The sequence below is a fragment of the Chrysemys picta genome, chromosome 2 (genome assembly GCF_011386835.1).
Source record: "Chrysemys picta bellii isolate R12L10 chromosome 2, ASM1138683v2, whole genome shotgun sequence".
Lineage (NCBI taxonomy): Eukaryota > Metazoa > Chordata > Testudines > Emydidae > Chrysemys > Chrysemys picta.
The window spans coordinates 285,406,358-285,432,377 of NC_088792.1; the positions used below are offsets into that span (position 1 = coordinate 285,406,358).

General features: G+C 48.9%; 1 protein-coding gene across 1 annotated transcript; it reads right to left on the reverse strand.

Moving 5' to 3' along the window:
• Positions 1 to 848: 848 nt before the first annotated feature.
• LOC101942543 (lymphocyte antigen 6E-like) lies at positions 849 to 12,305 on the reverse strand. Its single transcript, XM_065586340.1, has 4 exons — positions 12,139 to 12,305; positions 11,924 to 12,056; positions 4,177 to 4,296; positions 849 to 1,755 (listed from the first exon to the last, which is right to left on the reverse strand). The coding sequence occupies exons 2-4, from the start codon at positions 11,973 to 11,975 to the stop codon at positions 1,550 to 1,552; spliced, it is 378 nt and encodes a 125-aa protein (XP_065442412.1). The 5' UTR covers positions 11,976 to 12,056; positions 12,139 to 12,305; the 3' UTR covers positions 849 to 1,549.
• Between the last annotated feature and the right edge of the window lie 13,715 nt (positions 12,306 to 26,020).

The window sequence follows — 26,020 nt, forward strand, 5'->3', positions numbered from 1 at the left end:
ACAACCCCAAGGCAGAGTCTGGCACCAAGGGAACCCCGGGGTAGAGAAGAACATGGGACTCAGTTGGGGGACATGGATTGAGATGACCTCGTCACCCGCCGCGATGTTGGGGTGAAAGTTTTGTTGATGTTCTGCCTGGGCTTTTCTGTTAATAAATGACACCCGGCACTAGGGGGTGCTCTTTAGCATTTAACAGGCTGTTTGGACTTGCCACTACTCTGGGTGAGGGGAAAATAAAGTAAGGGCTCGCCTGCAACACCACACCTGCCCGCATGGGGGCGCTCTGGGATAATGAGAAGGCGTTAAAGGAGATTGCTCATTATGGCTGTTTTTAAATATAGCCGCAGTCACCACTCACTGACGATGGAAGGCAGGAATCGGAGAGAGGCTAATATCTAACGTACAGACTGTCCCTGCAGTGGTTTTGCTCCCATAGTGTTTGCTCCAGTCCCATATGACACGTCTATGGTAGACCAGACTCACACTTCATCCTGTCCAGCCTCAGTCAAACAGACTGAATCCGAAAGGGCTTTTAGGGAGTAAAACAATATAAGGCAACATCTGGTCTGTGGGACATGTTACAGGTACCACAGCTGGGAAGAACAGGTGAATAATCAACTCAAGTGTTCGTTCCTCAGAGCCCATCCTGGAGGGGGGATGGGGGCAGGCATAGGAGGTAAAGGTCTGTGTTAGGATGAAAAGTGACAAGAGAGACGGCGCTGCTGAGAACCACAGAGCAGCTGTCCCAAGGAGCAGTTGTGCTGCACCCATGACTTGATCTTTCGGCTAAGGGCACCTCACACACCCTGTTTTTCCAGCAAGCAAAGAGACACGCAATACATCTGGGCTCAGGCAAGAACAGGAAGGTGTTTATTCAGCTGTGATGCTCACAGTGCGAGCACTGCATTCATTTTACATAAGAAAAGTGAGACAAGGAGCAGAATAAAAAAAACAATGTAAAAAAACAGAATCCAACCGGGGGTGAATGTATCTGAGGTTTGGTTTTGGATCATGCCTTCCCAGCAGTCAGTCTGGCGCTGATCCCTAGCGTGACGTGGATGGGAAATGTCTCTGCGGTAACAAGAGGCAGGGGTGTTTATGTATTCCACTTTGGAGGTGGTTTGGGATAAACAGTTTCTGGTGAGCCCTGACTTTTTTTTTTATCAGCCCATCAACTGGGACTATGGGTATAAAAGTAGAAACCCTGCCAACATTATCCACCATTTCCTGATGGGTCAAGAGTGCAAGCGGGCATCTCCCCAGTGGGGCTGCACGCTTCAGTTGAGCTTCCCAGGCCTCCTGCCCCCAAAACATTAGAGCAGCAATCAAGATCTGCTGAGAGGCACAGAGGGGCACCCAGTGACAGCAGCGGGATTTCCTTGTGAACAGCAAGAGGGCAGGTCTTGTCTAATGGGATCTGAGAGAGAGTTTTAAAGAAAGGGCACCATTGGTAACCTCAGTATAGCTTTGCATAGAGGGGGGTTTCGTGTCTTGTTGGAGAAGCCTGAGCAGGTTCTTCAGGGCATCAAGGTATTTTTTTGTGGCCCGATCACAGTCCGGCCCTGATATAGACGAAGCTGGCCAAGATTGCCATGGCCAGCACCGAGTAGCTGACTTTCACGCTGGTGGCCCCACTGATGTTGCACAAGGAAGAACTGCAGCAGGAAACAGAGGCGGCTAGTATTCCTATGTTTATCCCACCGCTGGGGCAAACTGAAGCACATCCCTTGGAGATGCTCTGCCCGGAATATCCACCTGATCAGGAAAAAGAAACAAGAGAAAGACTCAGGATTAAAATGTTGCCCAGAGTTCGGACAGGAGCTCCTGAGCTCTGCAAAGGAGTTAATTGTACCGATGTAGCTAAGCAATCCTGAGAGGAGGAGGCCATTTCTCAGCAGTTAAGAGCCTCACAGCCTTAGCTCTGCCAGTGAATGCCCAGTGATTAGAATCTGTTAGTCTTTAAGGTGCCACCAGACTCCTTGTTGTTTCAGCCATTAGAAGTCACTACTGCTGTTATATACCATGAAAACAGCACTAGTCTCTTCCTAGCAGTTACAGACCCGTATGTAACCATCCGGGAACATCCCCTTCAGATTCCTGGCCAGGACGTGGGAACAGCCAGAGAACCCCGAGAATCCACTTCAGATTGTCACACTCTGCCCACTGCATGCTGGGACAGGGCTTTGGGAGTTCAGGGAGGTCTGTGGGGATGCAGCCCAGAGGGGACTGGGTCCTGTCTCCTGCTGTTGCGCCTCAGAGCTTGAAAGAGCTGGTAGTAGTCAGGTCACAGCACAGCTCATTAAGCAGCAGACACCAATATACCCCAAAAGGCTTCAACCCGGCCTCCTTTTGTGCAGGCACAACCAGCCAGGCACTGGGATTGGAGCGGGTGAATTCTCTCACTTGCACATGACAATAGTGGAACCTTGCACCAGCACATGAGATCAAGGCCGTCCTTACCCATACGCAAAGTACGCAGCTGCGTAGGGCACCAGGAAATTTGGGGCACCAAATTTCCTGGTGCCCTGCACAGCTGCATGCTGCTCCAGCCCCTACTCTGACTCTTCCTGCCCCTGCTCCGCCCCAGCCCCACCCCCAATCTACCCCTTCCCCAAAGCCCCCGCCCCGCTCCGCCCCTTCCCCGCCCCTGCTCTGCCCCTTCAAACTGCAGCAGGGCTGGGCCTGCACTCACTGGTGACTGCTAGGGGATGGTTCTCCCTTGTCCCCCAAGCCAGCCCCCCATGGAGGCCTGGGGCCCCACCCCTTCCCCCCACGAGGGGCTGCGTAGGGCCCTAGAATAGCTAGGGATGGCCCTGCATGAGATGTTCGGTGCTTAAACCATCGCATGGCTTCCCCAGGCACGAAAGGCCAGACTGGGAAAGGAAGGCCCATAATGTCAGTTATGCCGGCAGTTACAGCGGCCTGCAATCCAACTGGTCTTGTTGTGATGTATATGTTGTAATACGCTATAGGCCACATGGGCCTAGTATAAATGCTGTATGTTTGATGTCATGACAAACTGGTCTATAACTAATTGCCAGACGTATCTGAAATTTGAGGTCAGACCATCGACCCAGAGCTCTGAAAAAGAAGAGGCGTGTGACATCAGACTGAATTTCGACTGACCATCGGGATTTCCTTCCGATCTTCAGATTCCGGTGTAGTGTGAAAGGAGTGTGAATGTGGAGTGAGTGGGATTTAAATGGTAATCAATAAAAATATTTAGATTATTATATATCAACACTGTGTCTGGCATCTGCCCAATCCCCCATCTCGTAAGGAGGCCTCTATCAGAGCCTAACATTCTCATCCCCTGGCTGATATCCCTGCACTACTCACTAGGCTGGCACTACTTTTGTTAACTGAACCACATCGCAAGTAATATCAGTGCGCCTGCCCGTGAACTGCCTACTTACAGTCTGCTCAAAATGCAGAGGTTGGCAACAGTATTTACACTTGCAGTATAATGGCTGCTGGGTGCAATCGGACACATGCGGGAGACGTCCTTTCCCCTGCGGTCCAGGGACAAAGGCAGCCATCTTTTCCCCCCACCGAACCGGAGGGAAAGGGGCGTGGGCTCGATGCCACAAGAATGCAGCAGAGCAGAGGAGGCTGCTTCCCTGAGAACCACTGCTGAGAAGCAGAGGATCCACTGAGCCCTTTCTAACTGCTCCCTCGCTGCGTTCAGGGCTGGCAGCCACTCGGGCAGGCAGCCTCCTTCCCTTTCACGCCCATGGCAGAGCCGCTGAGGAGCGGGTGGGAACTCAGTCCCAGCCCTCGCGCACCTCAGCAGTAGCAGCACCCACTGCTGGGGAGCGGCTGCAGGACTGGGCTATAAAGAGCCTCATTTCAGGACTTCAGCCAATGCTGGAGGGGTAGATACGGAGCCCCCAATTGGCGTAGAGGAAGCCTGACATTGCCTGCCTTGCCCTCCTCTCAGTCACTCACTCAACTGCAAACCTCACCACTGAGTACAGGGGCTCCCGCCCCCTTAGCGCGTCCCAGCAAAGTTCTCCTGCCATTCGGTTTCAAGGAGTGATTCCCCAATTCCACATCAGCAATGTCCCATCCTTCCAGCAGATGGAGGAAGGAAAACCCAGTCATATGGAACAGGAGCAGCATGTCGTCTGGGAAAGCGCTAGGGAAAGACAATAGACAGATCATGCCCAAACTTACCAATTCCTGCACCAAGATACGTGGTCACACAATAGTTTGCATCGCTGGGACATGTAGCTGGTGCCAGACAACCCCAGTTGGAGGACGCATCGTTACAGGTGAAGCACACCAGTGATTGAGCTACAAAAGGAAAACACACCCTGTGTTAGAGGCTTGCAGGAATATGTTATTTGTTCCTGGTCTACAATCCCCATCCCTGTCACCTACTGCTAGTGAGCATCAAAATGGACCATATCCTGATGTTCTCAGCCTCTATTTCAGGCCAAACTCTTATTGAACCCAGTGATAGTTTTTCCTGTGCATCGATTAAGGATTCAGGATTAGACCCAAACACAGAGGGGGGTATTTTCAAAGGCAGAAATGGCAGCTCGGCACCCAACTGCTATTTATGCCTCTGAAAAGTTCCCCCAACACCCTCTGTGTTACCGATTTGTAAATACTTTCTCAGCACGTTCCTTTCCAAAACCATGTTACACACAGGATCATAAGGAAAAACCAGCATGGGCTTCTCAAGAACAAATCATGCCAAACCAACCTAATTTCCTTCTTTGACAAGGTTACCAGCCGAGTGGATAAGGGGAAAGCAGTAGGTGTGATACATCTTGATTTTGACACAGTCCTATATGACATTCTCATAATGAAAGTAGAGAAAGGTGCTCTAAGGCGGGTGCACAACTGGTTGAAAGACTGTTATCAATGGTTCACTGTCAAACTGGGAAGGCAAATTTTGTGGGGTAATGAAGAGGAGAGTACGCTTATTGCATTTGCAGATGATGCCAAGCCGGGAGGGGTTGCAAGCACTTTGAAGGGCAAGATTAGAATTCAAAACAACCTTGACAAATTCAAGAATTGGTCTGAAATCCACAAAGTGAAATTCAATGAATTTAAGTGCAACGTACTACAGCGCGGAAGGAAAAATCAAAGGCACAGAAACAAAATGGGGAACAACTGGCTGGGTGGAAGCACTGCTGAAAAGGAGCTGGGGGTTACGGTGGATCACAAATGGAATATGAGTCAGCCATGTGATTCGGTTCTAAAAAAGGCTGACATCATTCTGGGGTGGATTAGCAGGACGATTGTATATAAGACAGAGGAGGTAATTGTCCCATTGTACTTGGCATTGGTGAGGCCTCAGATGCTGTACTCTGTTCAATTCTGGGCACCAAACGACGTGGACAAATTAGAGAGGGTCCAGAGGAGTGCAGCAAAAATGATAAAAGGTTTAGAAAACCTGAACTTTTTACAAGCGTTTTTTGTAAACTTTTTAGAAAACCTGAACTTTTTACAAACAGAGCATGTTTAGGCTTGAGAAAAGAAGACTGAGGGGGAGGAATCACAATCTTCAAACATGTTAAGATCTGCTAAAAAGAGGACAGTGATCAATTGTTCTCCATATCCGTTGAAGGTAGGACAGGAAGTAATGGGCTTAATCTACGGCAGGAGAGATTGAGGTTAGATATTAGGAAAAACTTTCTAACTACAAGGGTAGTTAAGCTCTGGAACAGGCTTCCAAGGGAAGTTGTGGAATCCCAGTCATTGGAGGTTTTTAAGAACAAGTTGGACAAACACCTGTCAGGGATGGTCTAGGTTTACTTGGTCCTGCCTCCGTGCAGGGGGCTGGACTTGATGACCTCTTGAGGTCTCATCCAGCCCGACATTTCTATGATTCTATGACACTAGATAAGAGAGTGAGCATGCCTCCCTCTACGGGTTGGTCCAAGCAATTTCAACAACCTCCTTCTTATAGCTACAAGTGTTCTCCTTTAATTTGAGTGATACAGGCCTACAGTTTGGGGCTCAAGACTCTAGGTTCAGTCCCCTCTGATTACCATGTCTGTATTATGTAGTCACTGTTACATACAGAAGACGTGCCATCCCAGATCAGACCATATGTTCCAGTTGTTCAGCATCCTCCCTTCTGCAGTGATCATTGCCTGATGCTTCATGGGAAGGCACAAAAATCACCAGTGCACCTGGGTTCATATGCATGGGGGAAACAACTCCTTCCTGGCTAGAGCTGGTCCAATATTTTATAAGGACTAATTTGCAAAGAGACAGGTGCCAGTGGCCATCAAGATATGAGCTCACACTGGCTCTGACAAACGAAGTGGGAACGACATGATGTGTTATTTATAGATGGAAGACCAGAGAATTCATTCTGACTTGCCAAACAAGCTTGGTTATTATTATTATAATGCCATAAACATGCTAGATGCTTTATAGAAACAAACAGAGAAGCACGGTGCATTTCCTAGAGAGTTTATAGTGCAAATTGGACAGGAAGTGATGCGTAAGGGTGACAAAGAGAAGGAGGGGATGGGTTAAGGAAGAACAAGATCTGAAACATTAAGTTCATCCCAGGGCTTGATTTTGCCACCTTTACGTAACAATCCCTCCATCTCCATGGGTCACCAGCAGAGTTTGAACCCAGGCCTTTAAGCAGCACAACACAGACCTTGACCACTGGTAGGGAAGGAATAACTCCAACTAGAAGCAGTAGTGGGCTGTTATCCTCTGCGGCCCAGACACTAGAAGAGGATGCAACACGCATTTTCAAGCACATGCTCCAGTTACACTGGGGAGTGTCTTACTCACACGACTCCAGTGGGGCCAGTCAGGGAGTCAAATGCTCTTTTTTTGAATACAGACATTGCGATGATTGGCTTATTGGCCCAGCTGCACTCGAACGGCTACGTGCACTTTGGGGGTCACTGTTTATTATTACTGAGCACCCAGAGTGTAAGCTCTTTGTGCTGTGTTTATACAGCACCTGGCGTAATGCAGTCCTGGTTCAGGACTAGGGCTCCTAGGAATCCAGGGTCAAAGCAGAGAATCAACAAATGCTTTATTAAGAGAGACTAATTGAACAACATGAGTGGGAGGTCTGGAGAATGCAGCTAGAACAAGCCCAGACCGGTTTTCAAACAGCTCCACCCCCATCACTTCCTCGCAAGAATATATAGTTACATGCATTGCATCGTCAGGTCAGAATGTCACTGCCTGATCCCGAAGGAAGGGGCTGGTTTCCTAGCAAGTCTGCAGAGCAGTTTAAACTGCAGCTACCTGGCAGGATTTCAGAGCCACAGGAAGCCAGAGAAAAGCCTCCCATTGACACAGCCTCAGACGGCACGGTCCTCGGAGGAGCCCATGAATCAGTGAATTAATTTGATGGTTCAATTCTGAGTCAGTACAAATGGCATCACAGAGATTCCACATTGATTGTCCCTCGGTGACTCTAAGGCAGATGGTCTTTGTTCAGTTTGCATTTTTAACCATCAGTGCCACAAATTTAACCTGGATCACTCCTGTTTACTCATCACCACTAATCTAGCTCTTAACAGGGGTTCTTATACAGCCCCCCACACACACCATAGCATCTGAGCACCTCAGAATCTTTAACGTATTTACCCTCGCAACACCCCTGTTTTTATATATGGGGAAACTGAGCCACAGCGAGGCTAAGTAACTTGCCCAAGGACATGCAGGAAGTCTGTAGCAGAACAGGAATTTAAACCTGTGTCTCGCAAGTCCTACTCTAGGGCCCGATCAACCAGATCATCCTTCCTCTCACTAATAACCATTTTATGATCACATTTAAACAATTCTGAGGATGTGTGAGCCAGGATAAAATCCAGCTCCACTCCCTCTCCCAGCGCTACACTGGCAAACACGGTTAAAGAGGAGTGAAAATGAATTCTTTATCATAATTCCAAATATTCATGTTGTTGGTGTCACTAGGCATAACCCTAGGTAACTCGGGAGGGTGGAAAACCACAAGTGTCAATGAAGCCTTCCTGCACTAGGCCTAAATGAACCAAACTCCTTCCATGTTTAAACTCTAATCGACCTCAAAAGCCAGGTGCAAAATGGAATGTGTAAGCAGCGAGTTATCACTTGCAACCCCCCGCTCACACCGGTACCAAGCGGTAATAACGAGGCCTGCATACTTCTGGCGGAAAGGCAAAATAACAAATCAAAGGGAAAAAGACAAGATAACGGTTTAAAGAAGTGTTACTAATGAGCTGGACTTATAGCCGCCAAGATGACGTAACTGCTTAAATGTAATTGCTATTTGCTTAGTAACTATTACCAGGGAAGGGGGTGGGGGGAAGAGGGAGGAATTTAGCTGTGAAATGGAATTGCTTGCTACCTGCTTAAAATAAGCTATTATAGGAGAAAGGGAGGGTAAAGGGAGGGGGGTGGGTGAAGAGAAAAGCCTAGCTGTAAAATGTATAAAAAGGGGAAACTGTTTGTCTCAGTGTGCTTGATCTGAGACTTGCCAGTCTCCTAACACCGCTTTGGTATCCCAAATAAACTTTGATTGCTTCTCCACCTGGTGTGTTTATTGGCATGACGCACACCGGGCAACGGACCCGCTGTTGCTGTCCTCGGGCACTCTGTGTTAGCAACCATGTTGAGTAGGTAGGTGCAATTTACAACGTTGTCGTGTTTCTGCCCATAGCAATTACTGATCTTCTAATATTTCTGATATATTTATAGTGCATTTTTAAAATGTCCTTGATTTGAAACCGTCCAATTGCTCCGTGGCTAATCTGCGTTCCTAACACAGCAACCCTAACCCAGCCCCATACAATCGTCTGTTCAACCCCCTTATTACACTGAGTCTTACTTTAGACTGTAAACTCTCCAGAGCAGGGACTGCTTTTTAATGTGTTTCTAAGCTGGCAAAATGGGCCCTGAATCATAACTGTGGCTTCTGCCTCCTCCTGTAACACGTACAATAAACAATGTCTGTACTAGAGTCACAGATTCATAAGATCATTGTCAACATCTCGGCTGATCTCCTATAAAACACAGGCCAGAGAACTGCCCCCAGAACAATTCCTAGAGCAGAGCTTTTAGAAAAACAGCCAATTTTGATTTAAAATTTGCCAGTGATGGAGACTCCACCATGACCCTTGGTAAATTGTTCCAATGGTTAATGATCCTCACAGTTACAAATTTATGTCTTATTTCCAGTCTGAATTTGTCCTGCTTCAACTTCCAGACAATGGATCTAGTTTTCGGTTTCTTTTGAAGTTTGAAGAGCCTATTATTGAGTATTTGTTCTCTGCGTAGGCTCTTACGGACTGTGATCAAATCACCCCTTAACCTTCCCTTTGTTACGCTAAATACATTGAGGTCCTTGAGTCTACTGCTATAAGGCAGGTTTTCTAATCCTAAACATTCTCATGGCTCTTCTCTGAACTCTCTGCAATTTACCAACATTCTTCTTGAACTGTGGACATTGGAACTGGACACAGGATTCCAGCAGCGGTGGCACCCGTGCCAAATATAGAGGGAAAATAACCTCTGTACTCCTACTCAAAATTCCCGTTATACATCCAAGAATCACACTAGCCCTTTTGGCTACAGGGTCACACTGGGAGCTCATGTTCAGCAGATTATCCCCCATGGCCCCCCAGAGTTTTTTTCAGTCACTGCTTCCCAGGGTAGAGTCCCCCCCTCCAGTAAATATGGCCGACATTCTTTGTCCCTAGATGTCCCTTTACATTTAGCCGTATTAAAATGCGTATTGTTTGCTTGCACCCAGCTTACCAAGCGATCCAGATTGCTCTCTATCAGTGACCTGAGCTCTTCATTATTTACCACTCCCCTAGTTTTTCTGTCACCTCTAAATTTATCAGTGATGATGTTGTTTTCTTCCAGGTCATTGACAAAAATGTTCAATAGCGTAGGACCAAGAACTGATCCCTGCAGGACCCCACTGGAGACACACCCACTCATTGACCATTCCACATTCATAATTACATTGTGATACCTATCAGTTAGCCAGCTTTTAGGCCAGGTCTACACTACCACTTATGTCAGCAAAATTTATGCTGCTCAGGGATATGAAAAAACACATCCTGAGTGACATAAGTTACACCAACCTAACTGTGGACAGCGCTATGTCACTCACCCACCCACACAGCTACAACCACTCATTGTGGGTGGTTTAATTCTGTCAAGGGGAGAGCTCTATCCGGTCGGCAGACAGCAGCTACAGGAGAGATCTTACAGAGGTGCAGCGGCATCGGTAGAGCTGTGACGCTGTAAGCACGCTAGGGCAGACGTGGCCGTAGTCAATGTGTGTCAGGCTAATGTTCTATCATTCTAGTTTTTCATCAAAATGTCACACGGCACCAAGTCAAATGCCAGTACTAATAAGTCCATTACAGAGGAAAACCAGAAACAACGGGCTCATGAAAAATGTCTAAAAATAGAAAACGTAATGAAGAGGGAGGAATTATTTAAGGAGTCAGTGACTGAAGCTACAGAACAAAGAACCTAAGCAATGCAAGAGGAAAAACCAATTGCCACCAATCTGATAATGGGACAATTTGCCAGGGGAAGAAGCTTTCGGTGCTCAGCGACTAGAGATGCTGAAGAACTCGTGAGATACAACACAACCCTAATGAAATGTCTCAGATAAGACCTGTGCAATCTGACCTTGCAAAGAGCAGAGCTCGGCCAAGGCTTTCAAACCCCGACCCAAAGCCCAATGCAGTCAGTGGAAAGACTCCCGCTGACATCACTGGGCTTTGGATCAAGCCATTACTGCCCACGCCAGCTCTGTCTGTGTTCTCCGCGCAGCCACTGCTCTCCTTCAACAGCCCAGTACTTGGCACTTAAACACCACATTGTGTCTTCACGGCAGGTTAGTGAGTAGCCAGCTAAAGCAAAGGGAGTTCCTCAGGAGAGGCTCCTTGCATGACAAAAGGAATATTCCTGTTGCTCTGGGGACACAGCTACCTGCAATAACCCCATTTGCCTGGTGAAGGGTGTCTACTGTCCAGGCACAGGGGCCGGCAGATTTTTCTCATGCTCTGGGCTTAATTTGATCACATGCAGACTGGGACTGGGAAAATAACACACTCTCTGTACCCACTTTGTTGACATCACGATGGGCTTAGACACTGTGGCGTGGGATCCGGATTGAGTATCTAGAGGGGGCAGCTAAGATCATCTTAAGAGCAGTGAGAAACCAACTAGTTGTTTCTCACTATGGACCCCATGGAATTGGAAGTGTCCTTGATTTCTGAGCCAGAAACCCAGGTGGCTGGAGCTGGTCAGTTTCCTTGGGCTCAGGCTGTAGTTTATCCTGGCTCCTGGTGCAGGTCTTGGGGTGATTTATTTATGTATGTTAATGTGAGTAAACAGTAAGAGAGGGGGTTAATACATTTGTATAAACGATCAAAAAACAAGAGCATCTGGTCTGATCTCACTTGTGCCGATGCTCCAGTGCACCAGCTTAACTGAATTCAGTGCAGTGACTCCTGATTTACTCCGCTGTATCTGGGATCAATCAGACCCTTATGTTTTTAGCTGATTACAGCAGAAAAACTTGCAAAGTTATGGTTGCAAGAAAGCAATGCTGAGAAGCCCTGATCGCCCTGAGTAAAAGAGCCTGGCTCAGAGGATAACCGGATAAAAGATTTCTTTAAGAGATGACAGGACAGGTCTAGTCAGCCCGCCCCCCATCTCCCTCTAGGCCTCTCAAGACATGCTGCTGTTGGAAGGAGCTCAGCTCCACAGAAGTGGGCTCCCTCTTGCACCCAGAGCACCAGCCGTTGTTCGCACTACCAAGCGGCTGGCTGCAAAGGGAGGTTTGCAGAAGTGCCAGCTCCCACTTCAAGGTAGAATCTTTGCCAACGGTGCTGCAAAAATCCCCCTCTGCCCCCCCATTTCTAGCTGCTTCCCTGGCTCTCTCTCAGGCACAGGGGAATCATTAGCAGCATCTCACCTTGCTCCACACACAGAACCGCCACCAGCAGGGTGAGAAGAAAAGCCTTCATCTTCGGCCTGCCGTCACAGCCTGGGCAGAAAGGCAGCTGCTTCTTGGGGGGCTGGTTATAAATGAGGATCTTGGTGGTTGCCTGTGAATTCAGCGCATGGAAAGACCGTGAGTTAGAGGGGAGGGGACAGGAAACTGATGGCTGGGAAGGGGAGTTTGCTCACGTGGTTGTCTTTTTTTTCTTAGTTCAAGAGCAGCCAGAGGCAACAAGGCTCAGAGTCTGAACGGAATCCAGTGCCCCAGGAAATGCCTTTGTGTTTGGTTTCGTTTCCCCGCTGCAGTCTGGAGGGAGGAGGAGAAGCAGGACTAAAGCATTCCTGTGCCAAACGCTTTTGCACAAGGAGATGGTTAATACACTGCATAAGCCAGACACCACAGTGGAAAATCCCTACTTTAGTGTCTAATCCGGTGATTCTTAACCTTTTCCATACCGGGTTCCAGCAGCAAAGAGAGTGGGGACCCTGCTCCCTGCCTTCTAGGTGCAGAGAGAGGGAGGGGGTCACCAGTGGAGCTGGCCAGGACAGAGAAGCTCCAGCCTGTGAAAAAGTTCCAGTTGGCGATAAATCTTTCTGTCCCAAATCCGGATGAAAAGTTAAAACCTCATGGGGGTGGCGGGGGAGGGACTGAAAAGTCAAACGTGTTTCAGACTTTTAAAAATGGTTTTTAAAACACAAGACAAGTTCCCAGAATGCCTGGCTAGCGCGCTCTTCAGCACCCTGATCTCCCAGCACCCCAGGCCGCCTACCTCCCGGCCTGGCAGGCTGCCTCGCTGCCCTGGCTCCTTGATGCCTCCAGCTGCCCGACTCCCCATTGGCTGTGCAGCCCAAGACACCAAGGAGCGGGGCAGCCCCGCAGAGGGGGAGGCAGGCAGCACTGGGAATTGGGGAGCTCAAGGACTGGGGCAGCCTGCCAGGCAGGTGGATGGGAAGACAGGCAGCACGTTGTTCCAAGGAGCAGGGCAGGTGGGAATTGTTGGGCAGACCAGGAAGCTGGTTGTCTGGGGTGTCAGCTGTGAGGAGAGTCAGGCAGCCTGGCAGTCCCTAGGCAGCATACGGGGAGCCAGCTAGCATGGGGCTCCAGGGAGTGGGGCAGCCCACCAGGTAGGGGGTCAGGAGAACCAAGGAGCCAGCCAGCTGCCTGGGGGACGGGGGAGCAGGCAGCCTGGGGAGATGGCTGCCTGGGGATTTGGGGAATCCCAGTTCCCACACTTCCCTCCAGGCGGGCTGCTGATGAGCTGGGGGGTGAGCTGGCAGGAAGTCAGGCCGGTTTCTCTCAGAAGTTTCAGCCAAATCGACATGTTCCCGCAGAACATTCTGATATTGTCAAACCCCAGCCCAGGCGAGAACCCCTAATTTAAACCCATTTCCTTCCCAAGACACGGCATACTTCTCTCGGCTTTCTCCAGTCTGGTTTAAAATGTCCCAGAATATGAGGTTTCCACAGTTCTCTCATCATTTATTATTATTTAGTGCTGAATTATCGGGGCCGGTGGTACTGGCCTCTGTATTTCTGTTGCCTAAGGCTTGTCTAAGAAAATGGGTTCCTGTGACCTTTCCTTTATTTAGTTTGCAAAGTCAAGCACACGAAAGTTAGGTGTGATGAACCTGCTAAGCCAGGGGACTACAACTCCCCTCAGTCCCTTCCCCACGGCACTTCCCTTTCTCCAGGGCAGGTAGGAGGAAGGACCCTGAGTAGAAAATGATGGGGCACTTTTGGGAGGCAGTAGCCGCATGGCTAACCAGGACCTGCGGAGAAGCGGGATGCAAAGAACTGTCTGCAGAGCTAGGTGTGTGCTGGGCATTGCAGACGGGGGCCGGTCAGTGTGGGGCTTACAGGGGACCAGCGGCAGCTGGCAAGGAGCCAGTGCAGAGGGGCCCTAATGAGACACTGAACCTGGCCTGGAAACCTGGGAGATCCTTTTTGCTTGAAAACAGATTGCACTGCAGAGGGGAAGGATAGCTTGCTGGTTTGAGTGTTAGCCTACTAAAGCCAGGGTTGTGAGTTCAATGCTTGAGGGGGCCACTTAGGGATATGCAGCAAAATCAGTATTTGGTCCTGCTAGTGAAGGCAGGGTGCTGGACTCAATGATCTTTTGGGGTCCCTTCCAGCTCTATGAGATAGGTATATCTCCATATACTATTTTATATTATTTTTATTATGCACTAGGTCTGAAGAGACCTGACTCGAGTGGACTGTCCCAGGGATTCAAACAGGAACTGCTCTTGGTCACTGTGAACTATAACTGCACAAAGGGGATTTGCAACCTTCCCTTTCCTGCCAGGCCTAGTAAAATACCCTTTCCATTAGCCATGGCTCAGAGCGGTTATTGGGACCCACCAGCATAGGCACCAACTTTGCCATTGGGTGCCCGCGCCCCCCACCCTTGGCCCCGCCCCGACTCCAGCCCATCCCCTCCCCTGGCCCGGCCCACATTCCGACCCCATCCCCAAATCCCCGCCCCAGCCCCGCCTCTTCTCCCAGCGCACCGCGTTCTCCCTCCTCCCCCGTCCCTCCCTGCCCCGCGAATCAGCTGTTTTGCGGCACAAGCGCTGGGAGGGAGCGGGGAGAAGCAGGACGTGGCGGCATACTCGCAAAGGAGGCGGAGGTGAGCGGGGGCAGGGCCACAGGGAGCTGCCGGTGGACACTGAGCACCCACCAATTTTTTTCCGTGGGTGCTCCAGCCCCGGGGTTTTTTCCCCACAGGACAAGTGCCTCATTCAGTACATCCGAGGATGGACACACAGGGGTAGAATTAGGTTGCTAGGGCAACTAAAACCTACCTGGCATTTGCTAGCTTTCGAATGCTTGACTTTGCAACTTTAATGTAGGTTCTTGGGTGAGCTATTTAAGGTTTAAATTACGGTAGCACCAGGGACCCCAATCAGGGCACAGGGGTGATGCTGGAGGAGCTGCTAAGGGGGGCAAGGGCAGCCGCAGCAATAGAAGAGCCCTCGAGTAGGGTCAGCCTCATCCCACTGAATTGACTTGGGGGTCGGGCCAGCAGCATTCATTGCATTGGGGGCAGGGGAGGCATTAATAGAATTTGGGGGCAGAAGAAGCAGGGACCACTCCTCTTTCTCTACCCCTCCCTCCACCTGATACCCCTGGCAGGGACCCTCTCCCGAAATCCCCAAGCCCCTCGGCTAGGACCTTCCTCTTTTCTGTAACTGACTGACTCAGGGCCTGCAGCAGGGCCAGTCTCTGGGCAACTTAATGACCACATGAGCTGGCTTGTAGTAGGCTGCCTGATAGGCTACCAGGGCCGGATTTAGGCCAATTCAACCAATTCCACTGAATCGGGCCCCACCCCAAGAGGGCCCCACACCCAAGCCCCGGTACCAGGGTGGCCCGGCTTCCCCAGGGCGCAATTTAAAGGGCCTGGGGCTCCCACCAGAGCTCCACTGCTGGAGGCCTGGGGTAGGGCTGTGGGGCTCTGGGGGCTATTTAAAAAGTCTGGGGCTCCCGCTGCTTCTACCGCCCTGGCCCTTTAAATAGCGGCTGGAGCCCCACTGCTTCCCCAGGGCTCCCACGGCTATTTAAAGGGCCGGGGCGGTAGAAGCAGGGGAGCCCCAGGCCCTTTAAATAGCCCCCAGAGCCCTGGGGTAGCGGGGGACTCTGGGGGCTATTTAAAGGGCCGGGGCTCCAGCTGCCTCTGCTGCCCTGGGCCCTTAAATAGCCGCCGGAGCCCCGCCACTTCCCCAGGGCTCCCTTGGCTATTTACAGGGCTGGGGCGTGGAAGCAGGGGAGCCCCGGGGCCTTTAAATAGCCCCCGAGCTGCTGCTGCTACCCCAGTGGGGGAGGGAGGAGGAGGGGGCACTTACCATACAGGGTGGGCTCTACCCGCACCAGCCCCGCACCCCCTGCCCTGCCCGCAGCCAGCCCCTGTCTCCAGCCAGCCCCGCACCCCCTGCCCTGCCCGCAGCCAGCCCCTGTCTCCAGCCAGCCCCGCACCCCCTGCCCACAGCCAGACCTGCACCCCCTGCCAGCCCCGCCCCCCGCCCTGCCGCTGCCTGCGGCCGGCCCCGCACCCCCTGCCCACAGCCAGCCCCACACCCCCTGCCCACAGCCAGCCCCTGCCGCACCCCCTGCCCTGTCTCCAGCCAACCCCTGCCGCACCCCCCTGCAGCCCTGCCTGAAGCCAACCAGCCCCCCCACACACCTCTGCCCGCACCAGCTTTGAACTCCCTGCCCTGCCCACACCAGCCCTGCACCCCCTGCCCTGCCTGCAGCCAACCCCTGCCGCACCCCCCTGCCTGAAGCCAGCCAGTCCCGCACTCCTCTGTCTCCAGCCCTGCCAACCCCTGCCGCCCTGCCTGAAACCAGCCAGCCCACCCCACGCACCCCTGTCTCCAGCCAAACCCGCACCCCTTGCCCTGCCTGCAGCCAGACCCTACCTCCAGTCAGCCCCTGCCCTGCCTCCAGCCAGCCCCATGTGCACTGGTGCCCTGCAGTTCCCAGGGCAGTAACCCTGCACACCTGCTTCAATGAGGGGGGCAGGGAGCAGCTGGGACCCACACATGTGCACACCGCCCCCAGGGAGTGTAGAACTGATGAATGAAATTGTTTTTAATTGTTCACTTTATTAATGTAACTTCATAAGTAAAGTTTTATGAATGAAACAATATTCATTCATAAAACCGGTTACCCCAATAACTGGCTAATTAACAATTAAGATGCTTGTTAAGAGCCATAGCTGTTCAGTCAGCTGCCTTTGTAAGTTTCACTATCAATCCAATTCCTGCTTAAATCACTAAGGGTACATCTACACTACAGGGGGGAGTCGATTTAAGATACGCAAATTCAGCTACGTGAATAGCGTAGCTGAATTCGACGTATTGCAGCCGACTTACCCCGCTGTAGGGACGGCGGCAAAATCGACTTCTGCGGCTTCCCGTCGTCGGCTCTTACTACCACCTCCGCTGGTGGAGTAAGAGCGCCGATTCGGGGATCGATTGTCGCGTCCCGACGGGACGCGATAAATCGATCCCCGAGAGGTCGATTTCTACCCGCCGATTCAGGCGGGTAGTGTAGACCCAGCCTAAGACTTGCACTGTTTCAGTATTGTAACTTCTGTTCACCATTTATTACACTTGCCTACAGTGTAACTTCTGTTCACTGTTTGCCATCCATTATACTTGTCTATATTGTAACTTCTGTTCACTGTTTGCCGTATTGTAATTCAAACCCCATTTTAAAACGCTTACTCTGTTTTGTAAGGGCTTGCTGCAACCTTCAGTTTTGCAAACCCTGCTGTAATCTTATTAGTTTAGTTTAGATGTGTGAATGAGGTATGTATGGATGATGGAATCAACCTCCAGCCCCAGCCTGTCCTGATTAAATAGAGTTCAAAGGGCTGAAGATGCAGACAAGAGCCCTAACAAAGTAAGAAGAATCCACTCTAAAAAGAAAAGGTACAATAGAAGGAAGATCAAAGCCCGGTCCCAGGCTGAAAGTCATGTCTGCAATTGACGGGTGATCAATCACCAAACCTGGAGGCAGCGTGACACAGCAAGACCTATAGACTCTGGATTCAAACTAAAGCCTACAAAAAGGATGGGTGAGATGGAAAACTTTGAAGGAGGGTAACATTCTGCTGCCAACATGGAAGGGCATCGGTGCATGCCCAACAGAGACCCAGCTCGTCCTTGTGCCCGGCTTTCCTGGCCAATTAGCCGCCACAAGCTACGAACCCAAGCTGCAAACTCAAACCACAGACTCAAGCAGGACTGGTAACTATGCAGCAGCTGCAGAACATCTGATGGATGTGTGTGTGTGTAAATGCGTGTGTGTGTGTGTGTATAGGTATTAGGTATAATGTGTGTATAAGGATTAAGATATTAGTTATTGGTCATAAATCAAATTGTTATTATAATAAATGTGGCATCTTTATCTTGTCCCCTTTAATCAGATCCTGCTAGTTTTTATTGGTATAACAGGAGTGGCGGGGACCCACACATGTGAAACGGAGCTCATTTCTAGTTCAGGCCCATCTTTTTAAAAAAGAACTTTAGGTAGCGTTAACATACATCCGTATTTTCCCGGACATGTCAGGCTTTTTGGTTCTTAAATCACCGTCCAGGAGGAATTTTTTAAATTTAAAAAATATGGACGTATGGTAACCCTATTGGTACAAAAAATACATACTGTGGCACATCCCTTAAATCAGAACTTTTTATAGGGAACTGGTTGCTAAGAAATGAAAGGCTTTTTTTTACATGGTTGGGTTTTTTTAGTCATCGCTGCCGGGACCTCGCCAAAAATGTTCGAATTGGGCCCCGCACTTCCTAAAGCCGGCCCTCTTGGCTACCCCACCCCACTGGAGGGAAGAGTCAGCAGACTGGCTATTAAGCCCAGCAGCTTCTCCTTCCTTCTTTGTCTCACTCCATATAACTGGTTTTTGACCCTTGGCTCCAATTCCTGGCTACTGACTCCTGCTCTAAGTCCTGCCAGCCACCTCTCAGCCAAGCCATCGCAAGCTCGCTAGGGTATTGTAGGTGCGGTGGCAGCAATGGGTCTGGAAGGTGGAGATGCTGCAGCCTCACAAATCAGTTCAGGGAAGAGTCTGCCATGCATAAGGGCCTGTGACAAGACAAGGAATTCTCACATGCTGCAGTTAATGCTCCAAACAATCAGACCCCTATAAACATTTCAAACATACACGGGAAAGCCTCCTCTAATTCCTTGCCCGCACCTAGACCTTCGTCACATTCTTTGCGATGTCTCTTATTTATCAGTGGCTTAAATCCAGCCATTTCAACTTTCACTTTCTCTATATCTAAGCCACGCAAGTCAATCAAAGCACACAGTGATTTCAACGTCAAGACGTCTGGAGAGCTGACGGAATAGATTGCTGACCAGCCTTTGTAAAAGTTGGAGTTCCTCTCAGAGAATCTCCTTTGCAATTCACCCCTGGTGACCAGACAGCAAATGTGAAAAATTGGGATGGTGGTGGGGGGTAATAGGAGCCTATATAAGAAAAAGACCCCAAAATCGGGACTGTCCCTGTAAAACCAGGACATCTGGTCACCCTAGATGAATCTGAGACCACTGATTGGTACCAGCATTCCAAAGTGTCAAGGAGCAAGTGCTCAGGGACTATCGAACCTTGACATTTTGGGGGCAGTATCTTGGCTATTTTGCTGGCACAATTGAATGCTGATGCTTCATCACATGCATCTTTCAGAACAGAGGGCTTGGACGAAGTCTGAGGACAAAGCCTTCAAATGTCTGTCTATTTTGTTGAAGTTCTTCAAAGGCAACTAATCAGTTCAACTCCTTTAGCAAGGTGCGTTAGCTCCTTTGGAAGGTAATTGTTCATAAGAGCAAAAAATTTCAAAACCATTCTGTGGCAAGTTCCCCCCGGGGTGCCACCTGGAACTGGAGTATCACTGAGCCCCCTGACCCACCAGCCTGGGTTCCCTCTCACACTGTGTTGCTGGGACAAGCTGCAAAGCCCACCAAGCCTGCGCTTTCACCAGCAGTCGCACTGGTAGGGACACACCCAGCTGCAGTTACATGCAGACTCTCTGACCACCCCCTGCATCAGAAGGCTACAGCTCGGGCAACTCCCAGCTCCTCAGGCACACACCCCCTCTGGAGTATAAACCCAGAATTATACCATCTTGCGCTGCACAGGGAACTGCTTAGTGTAAGCTCATAAAGTTCACCCCCACCCTCAATGTGGAGAGGAATATACAACAGCCTTGAGCTAGGATTCCCATACACTTCACTCCAACTCACTGGTTTAGATAAAGCAAAAACAAGGTTATTAATTACCAAGACAGATTTTAAGTGATTATAAGTGAAAGCAAACAGATCAAAGCAGATTACCTAGCAGATAACCCAAAACCACAAACTAGGCTTAATATACTAAACAAATTGGATATGAATTAGCAGAATCTCAGCCTAAGAGATGATACAAGCAGGCTGCAGATTCTTAAGGGACAACTGCACTTGCTTTACAGCTTGGAATCCCCAGGTGTCCCATTCACAGCCTAGAAATCCCTTTAGCCTGGGTCAAGCACTTCCCCCAGTTGTCTTTGTTCCTCAGGGATTTACAGGAGTCTTCTTGTGTGGGGAGTGAGGAACCCCCAATGATGTCACTCCCTGCCTTATATACCTTTTGCATATGCTGGGAACCCTTTGTTTCAAAACTTGGTTCCCAGACCAGTCTGTGGAAAAATACTGACATCCCAAGATGGAGTCCAGAGACATGTGGTCTGATCACATGTCCTTGTAGAGTCCTAGCAGCCATTACTGACAGGCTCTTTGGAGTGTTCTCAAGCAGGCTCACCAGGTGTGAGATGAGCTTCAGCTAAGGCCTCCTGTTTTTTCTAATGACTCATTGCCCAGATGTAACAACCATCATTCACAGCTATTGAATCTTTCATTAAAGACAGGAAAGGCAGGGGAAAAACAGTTCAAGCATTTGAGATATAAAGTGTTACATGTAAAGGCTTTCATTGTACTGGAGATAAGGTGTAAATATTTAACAGTGAAGGGAATTAACCATTGGGACAATGTACCAAGGGTCGTAGTGGATTCTCCATCACTGGCCATTTTTAAATCAAGGTTGGATGTTTTTCTAAAAGATAATCCTTAGGAATTTTTTCCAGGGAGTTCTCTGGCCTGTGTTATAGAGGGGGGGTCAGTCTGTCCCTTTTTGGTCTTAGACTTTATAAAACTCAGCGTTGCCAACTCTCATGAGTCTCAAGATAATTATTGTTTTCCTTAAAGTTCCAGCTCCTGGAGTCAGGTGGATATGTGATGATTTCAGCCTACATTCTTAAAGAAAAAGTAAGTTTCTAGCCCTAGTGGCTGAGGAGAAAGCTTCAAAACGTGACCCCAGTGCACCCTAAAGGCTCCAAAAGTGGAAGGCAAATAAAAAGAACCCCAAAACTTTTATGTTTACATAATCTGATTTTAAAGCCAGTCTCATGATTTTTGGTGAGCCTGACTCATGATTTTTGAGCATTTGGGATTGGCAGTCCTGGGAACAACCAATATCCCTTATTCCCTTTTCCTTTAGCAATATGGAGCCTTGAATACACAGAGAGGCCTCTGCTTGGCAGTCATTTAAAGGGGGTGGTAGCTGTTCCTCTTGGGGAAAAGAGTAATGGTTAGTTTAGATCAGGGGTCGGCAACCTTTCAGAAGTGGTGTGCCGAGTCTTCATTTATTCACTCTAATTTAAGGTTTTGTGTGTCAGTCATACTTTTTAATGTTTTTAGAAGGTCTCTCTCTATAAGTCTATATTATATAACTAAACTATTGTTGTATGTAAAGTAAACAAGGTTTTAAAAATGTTTAAGAAGCTTCATTTAAAATTAAATTAAAATGCAGATCTTATCAGTTTAGTGCAGTGGTTCTTAACCTGGGGTGCATGCACCCCCTGGGGGTGTGAGATGCCCTTTCTGGGGGTGCAAGACATGCAAAAACAATTTTGGAAGGTAAATCATCAAAAACACAAATTAAGCACAGGCACGTAAGTACAACTACTTTGTTTCATCAAACCTATGTATTTATTAACATTGTACATTTTTTAACTTTTATTACTGTAATATACAAACAAAGGTTTTAAGTTTTCAAGTTTTTAAGCGAATTGTAGTGTAATTGTTGATAAGGGGTACGAGAACATATTTTGAGAACTCCAGACCAGGGCGGGGGCTGTCTTTCATGAGTCAGGCTGGATACTGCACCCTGGTTCCCCAAGAACACAGAGGTGTCTGGTATCAAGTCCCTCCGTTGATCGGGTGCTTGCACTGAGCGAGTATCTCCATCACATCTGTGACGTTGTGCAGTCTATATGGATTTATAAAAACATAATAAGAAGTGAATATAATGTAACTGGAATAGTTTTATAAAAATATGATAAGTGAATATAATGTAATTGGAATATGCTTCATGCAAAAGGTCTCTTGTAAGGTATCATTACAAAGCTTATAAACTACTGAGTGTGATCATCCTTTTTGTATAAATGTACCACTCTTGTATCTAAAACTAAAAATATAAAATATAACTCTGAGGGCCTATTGTAATTACGTAAAGTGTGGGCCATTAATGATGGTTTGGAATCTTGATGACTCCCATTAACAAGGACCATTGTCTGCAGATGGGTGTGTTTTACCTGTTAGTCTTCCTGTATGTGTGTGTGCTGGCAAGTGGGCAATGAAGTCTTGCAGTGACATGTGATCATGTCACCTGAACTGGAATCCATCTTTAACCCTGGTGCTTTTCCAGTGAGGGGGAGGTGGAAACCCAGAGGGACAAAGGGTTCCCGCCTTATGCAAAAGATATATACAGGGGTGGAAGAGAACAGAGGGGGAAGGAGGAGCCATCAGGAAGAATCCCCTAGCTACCACCAGAGCTGGAACAAGAGCTGTGCCAGGGGAAAGAATTGTGCCCAGGCCTGGAAGGTGTCCAGTCTGAGAAAAAGCTTACTGAAGCATCTCTGAGGGTGAGATTATCTGTATTTAGTTTGATTAGACATAGATTTGCGCATTTTATTTTATTTTGCTTGGTGACTTACTTTGTTCTGTCTGTTACTACTTGGAACCACTTAAATCCTACTGTCTGTATTTAATAAAATCACTTTTTATTTAGTAATTTACTCAGAGTATGTATTAATACCTGGGGGAGCAAACAACTGTTCATATCTCTCTATCAGTGTTATAGAGGGCGAACAATTTATGAGTGTGCCCTGCATAAGCTTTATACGGGGTAAAACAGATTTATCTGGGTTTAGACCCCAGTGGGAGTTGGGCATCTGAGTGCTAAAGACAAGCACACTTCTGTGAGCTGTTTTCAGGTAAACTTGCAGCTTTGGGGCAAGTCATTCAGACCCTGGGTCTGTGTTGGAGCAGACGGGAGTGTCTGGCTCAGCAAGACAGGGTGCTGGAGTCCTGAGCTGGCAGGGAAAACAGGAGCAGAGGTAGTCTTTGCACATCAGGTGGCAGCTCCCAAGGGGGTTTCTGTGATCCAACCCGTCACAACATCCTTACTCTGTGATACCGGGTCTGCTCTTCCATCCATTGCAGCCGCCGCATCAGTCATTGTATCCAACAAACCAGCAAAACCAGACCAATTGCTAGTATCATTTGGAAACCAATGACCACCACAATGGGGTAAAGCATGATATTTAAAAGACCTGTTGTTCTGGGGCTCCACCCAAGCAAAGTCTCCCACCAAGAGTGATGGCCTGTGTTTTACCTTAATGGCAATGAGACCCATTCCCAGTGAAATGGGGGAAACCTCCTTGTAGAGCTCAGGATAGGCATTTAAATGTTGTACAGTCCATATAGGCACAGTAAACTTAATATCACAACTAACAATGATGGTTACATTATAGAAACCGTGATTAACTTAAGGCACCATGGGTTGGACCCAATGTCCATTAATTAATACAATATTACAATTTGTCCTTACACACACACATGCTTTACCAACATAGACAATAACAGACCCCTCTTCCTGGATAACATCTAAGGAACGTTGAGACTTATTCCCAGGTTACTCATTCATCCCAACCCTTATGGCTAGTTCCAATCAGGGGAGCACATGCAGGTGCAATGTGAATTTAAACCAAATTGCTGGCATGAGCTCGTCATCATGTGTGCCCTTTAATGAAATTACCCAGTCTGGGGGATCTTGCTGAATCAAGTCATGTCCAGCTAAAGGCCAGTTCAGCAGTTTCCAGTTTACAAGGAACCGTGTGATGTTTTTGCCTGCTGGTGTGATCAGAGACAGCTGCAGTTCCTCTCCGGGTAACAGAGGTGTCTGAGTTCCAATGACAATGATGACAGGTAGGGGCATGGTTGTTCCCCAAACAGCAGAGGAAACCAGGGCTACCCTGCATCTTCCGCCACCCCGGAGGCTGTCACTGGGTGTGTTTGATGGTGTATGTCCCGTTCGAGACCACAACGGCTTACAGAACAATGGGATGGAGTCTGGGGTGGTCTTAGTTTCATAACAAAATTTAAGTGACTCTCCGGTGGCACTCTGCGTGCAATTGGTAATGCTTTCCCAGGGGCAACCCGAGGAGTTGCCAACAGCGTAGAACTGGTAGCGACGCTGCAGGGCCAGGGAGTTGCTCCCATTCCCATAGAATCCATGCATGTGGCACAGCAATTTTACTTCCTGGGCTCCAGCTGGCAGGCACCTCCAGAGGTTCAGAGGGATCACAGGTACAGCATAGAGCCTGGACAACATCAGACTTCAGACACTTAGGAACAGCAGGGTGCTGGTGCACCGGTGGGATGTCATGGCTCATGTACCGGACCTGTGAGGGGGCAGAGAAGAGAGAAAAACTTCCCACACTCCCCCCGTAAATACTGGGAGAGACTGGGACCAATATTACAGGGTGAACATGAAGCAGTGACCTACGTGAGGGTGGCCATAATAAGTCAAGGACTTTTCTGGCCTTTTCCTGTCTCAACATCGGGGTAGGCACTGACCAGCCCACTCGATGCGTATTTTCCAACGGCTCAAAGCCGTTCCTTCTTGCTGGCCAAGAAGGGTGGCCGACAGGATGGAGAAGACAGGATTGAGGGTCAGGTGGTTTATCCTTCCATTCTTTGAGCTGTGAAGAATGAAAAAATTTCCGCCAGTGTTTTCCATTTCTCCCATTCAGGATTTCTATCTGACACACACTGGGGCTGGCCCGATTCACAATAGAGCTGCAGCCATCCCAGGTGTGTGTAAAGAGCTGCTTAGCAGTGACAGAGGCAGTGTTGGTTTTAGCAGGGATGGCTTCCACCCTGGATCCTTCTAAAACAAAGTCAGTGGATTCATACACAGTTAGAGAAACTTTGGCAGCTAGAATCTGAACCAAATTCCTCAGCACCGACACTGTTGCTTGCTGCAGATAAGGATTCACTCTGAGCTAACTCGATCAACTCACTTCCACGTCCTTCAGTTGCAGCAAACTGCTTGCAAAAGCTAGCCTGAGGTTTTACTCCTTCAGGAGTACTTTTAGGCACCAATTCATTTCCCCCCAGAAATTTTGTCCTTTCCCTTTTCAGCTCTACAGAAACATCTTTCTGGGTTTCAACTGAGTCCAGAATGACTTCTGAGACAACTGACATATCCTCATTCAGCATAAGCTGAGAGGCACATTCTGCCTGCTCCTCAGACAGAAGATTGGAGACAAACTCTCCCCCAGCAGATAAACTGCCATTCTTAACAGTCACAAGGTTTGGAATTTCCTCCCCTTTGTTCCCAGACAAGCGTTTGGAGATTGGGGTAGCTCCCTCCATGGGCAAGTCATTACTCCCAACAGACACAGTCCTAAGAACACTTCCTTCCTGGGTTTTAGTTGAGTCCAGAACCACATCTGGCACAACTGACAAATCCTCAGTCAGCATAAACTCAGAGGTACTTTCTGCCTGTTCCACAGACAGAACACTGGAGACATTTTCTCCCCCGGCAGTTAAACTGCTTTTCTGACTAGACAAAGGGTACGTCTTCACTACCCGCCGTATCGGCGGGTAGCAATCGATTTATCCGGGATCGATATATCGTGTCTCATTAAGATGCGATAGATCGATCCCTGAACGCGCTCACCGTCGACTCCGGAACTCCACCAGAGCGAGCGGCGGTAGCGCAATCGACGGGGGAGCCGCGGCCGTTGATCCCACGCCGTGTGGACCCCAGGTAATTCAATCCAAGATACTTCGACTTCCGCTGAAGTTGCATATCTTGGATCGATTCCCCCCCCCAGTGTAGACCAGCCCAAACAGTTTGAACTTCCCTCCCCCTTGTTACAGACCACATGGCCTTTCACAGACAAACTCTGGGAGATTGGGATGGCTTCCTTAACAGGCAAATCGCCACTCCCAAGAGACAAACCATGGGAGACAGTTTCTCACTCATACCCGTTGAGCTGAACCTGTTTAGTGTGTATGTAAATTGAGATGTCTTCCTCTCCCATCTTTCATGCAGATGAGGCTAGGGGAGTTGTCTCTGCTCTCCATTCTGTATGCTAATGGAGATGTCTTAATCTTGTCACCCTTGTCAGGAGGGGTCTAGGTGAGGCCCTTCACTGCTCTCTG

Excerpts from the sequence above, each read along its gene's own strand:
- LOC101942543 (XM_065586340.1), bottom strand. The coding sequence starts at position 11,975 with ATGAAGGCTTTTCTTCTCACCCTGCTGGTGGCGGTTCTGTGTGTGGAG. Across the intron at positions 4,297-11,923 it reads GGTTCTGTGTGTGGAGCAAG|CTCAATCACTGGTGTGCTTC; the intron begins GTGAGATGCTGC and ends TTCCTTTTGTAG. Across the intron at positions 1,756-4,176 it reads GTATCTTGGTGCAGGAATTG|GTGGATATTCCGGGCAGAGC; the intron begins GTAAGTTTGGGC and ends TTTCCTGATCAG.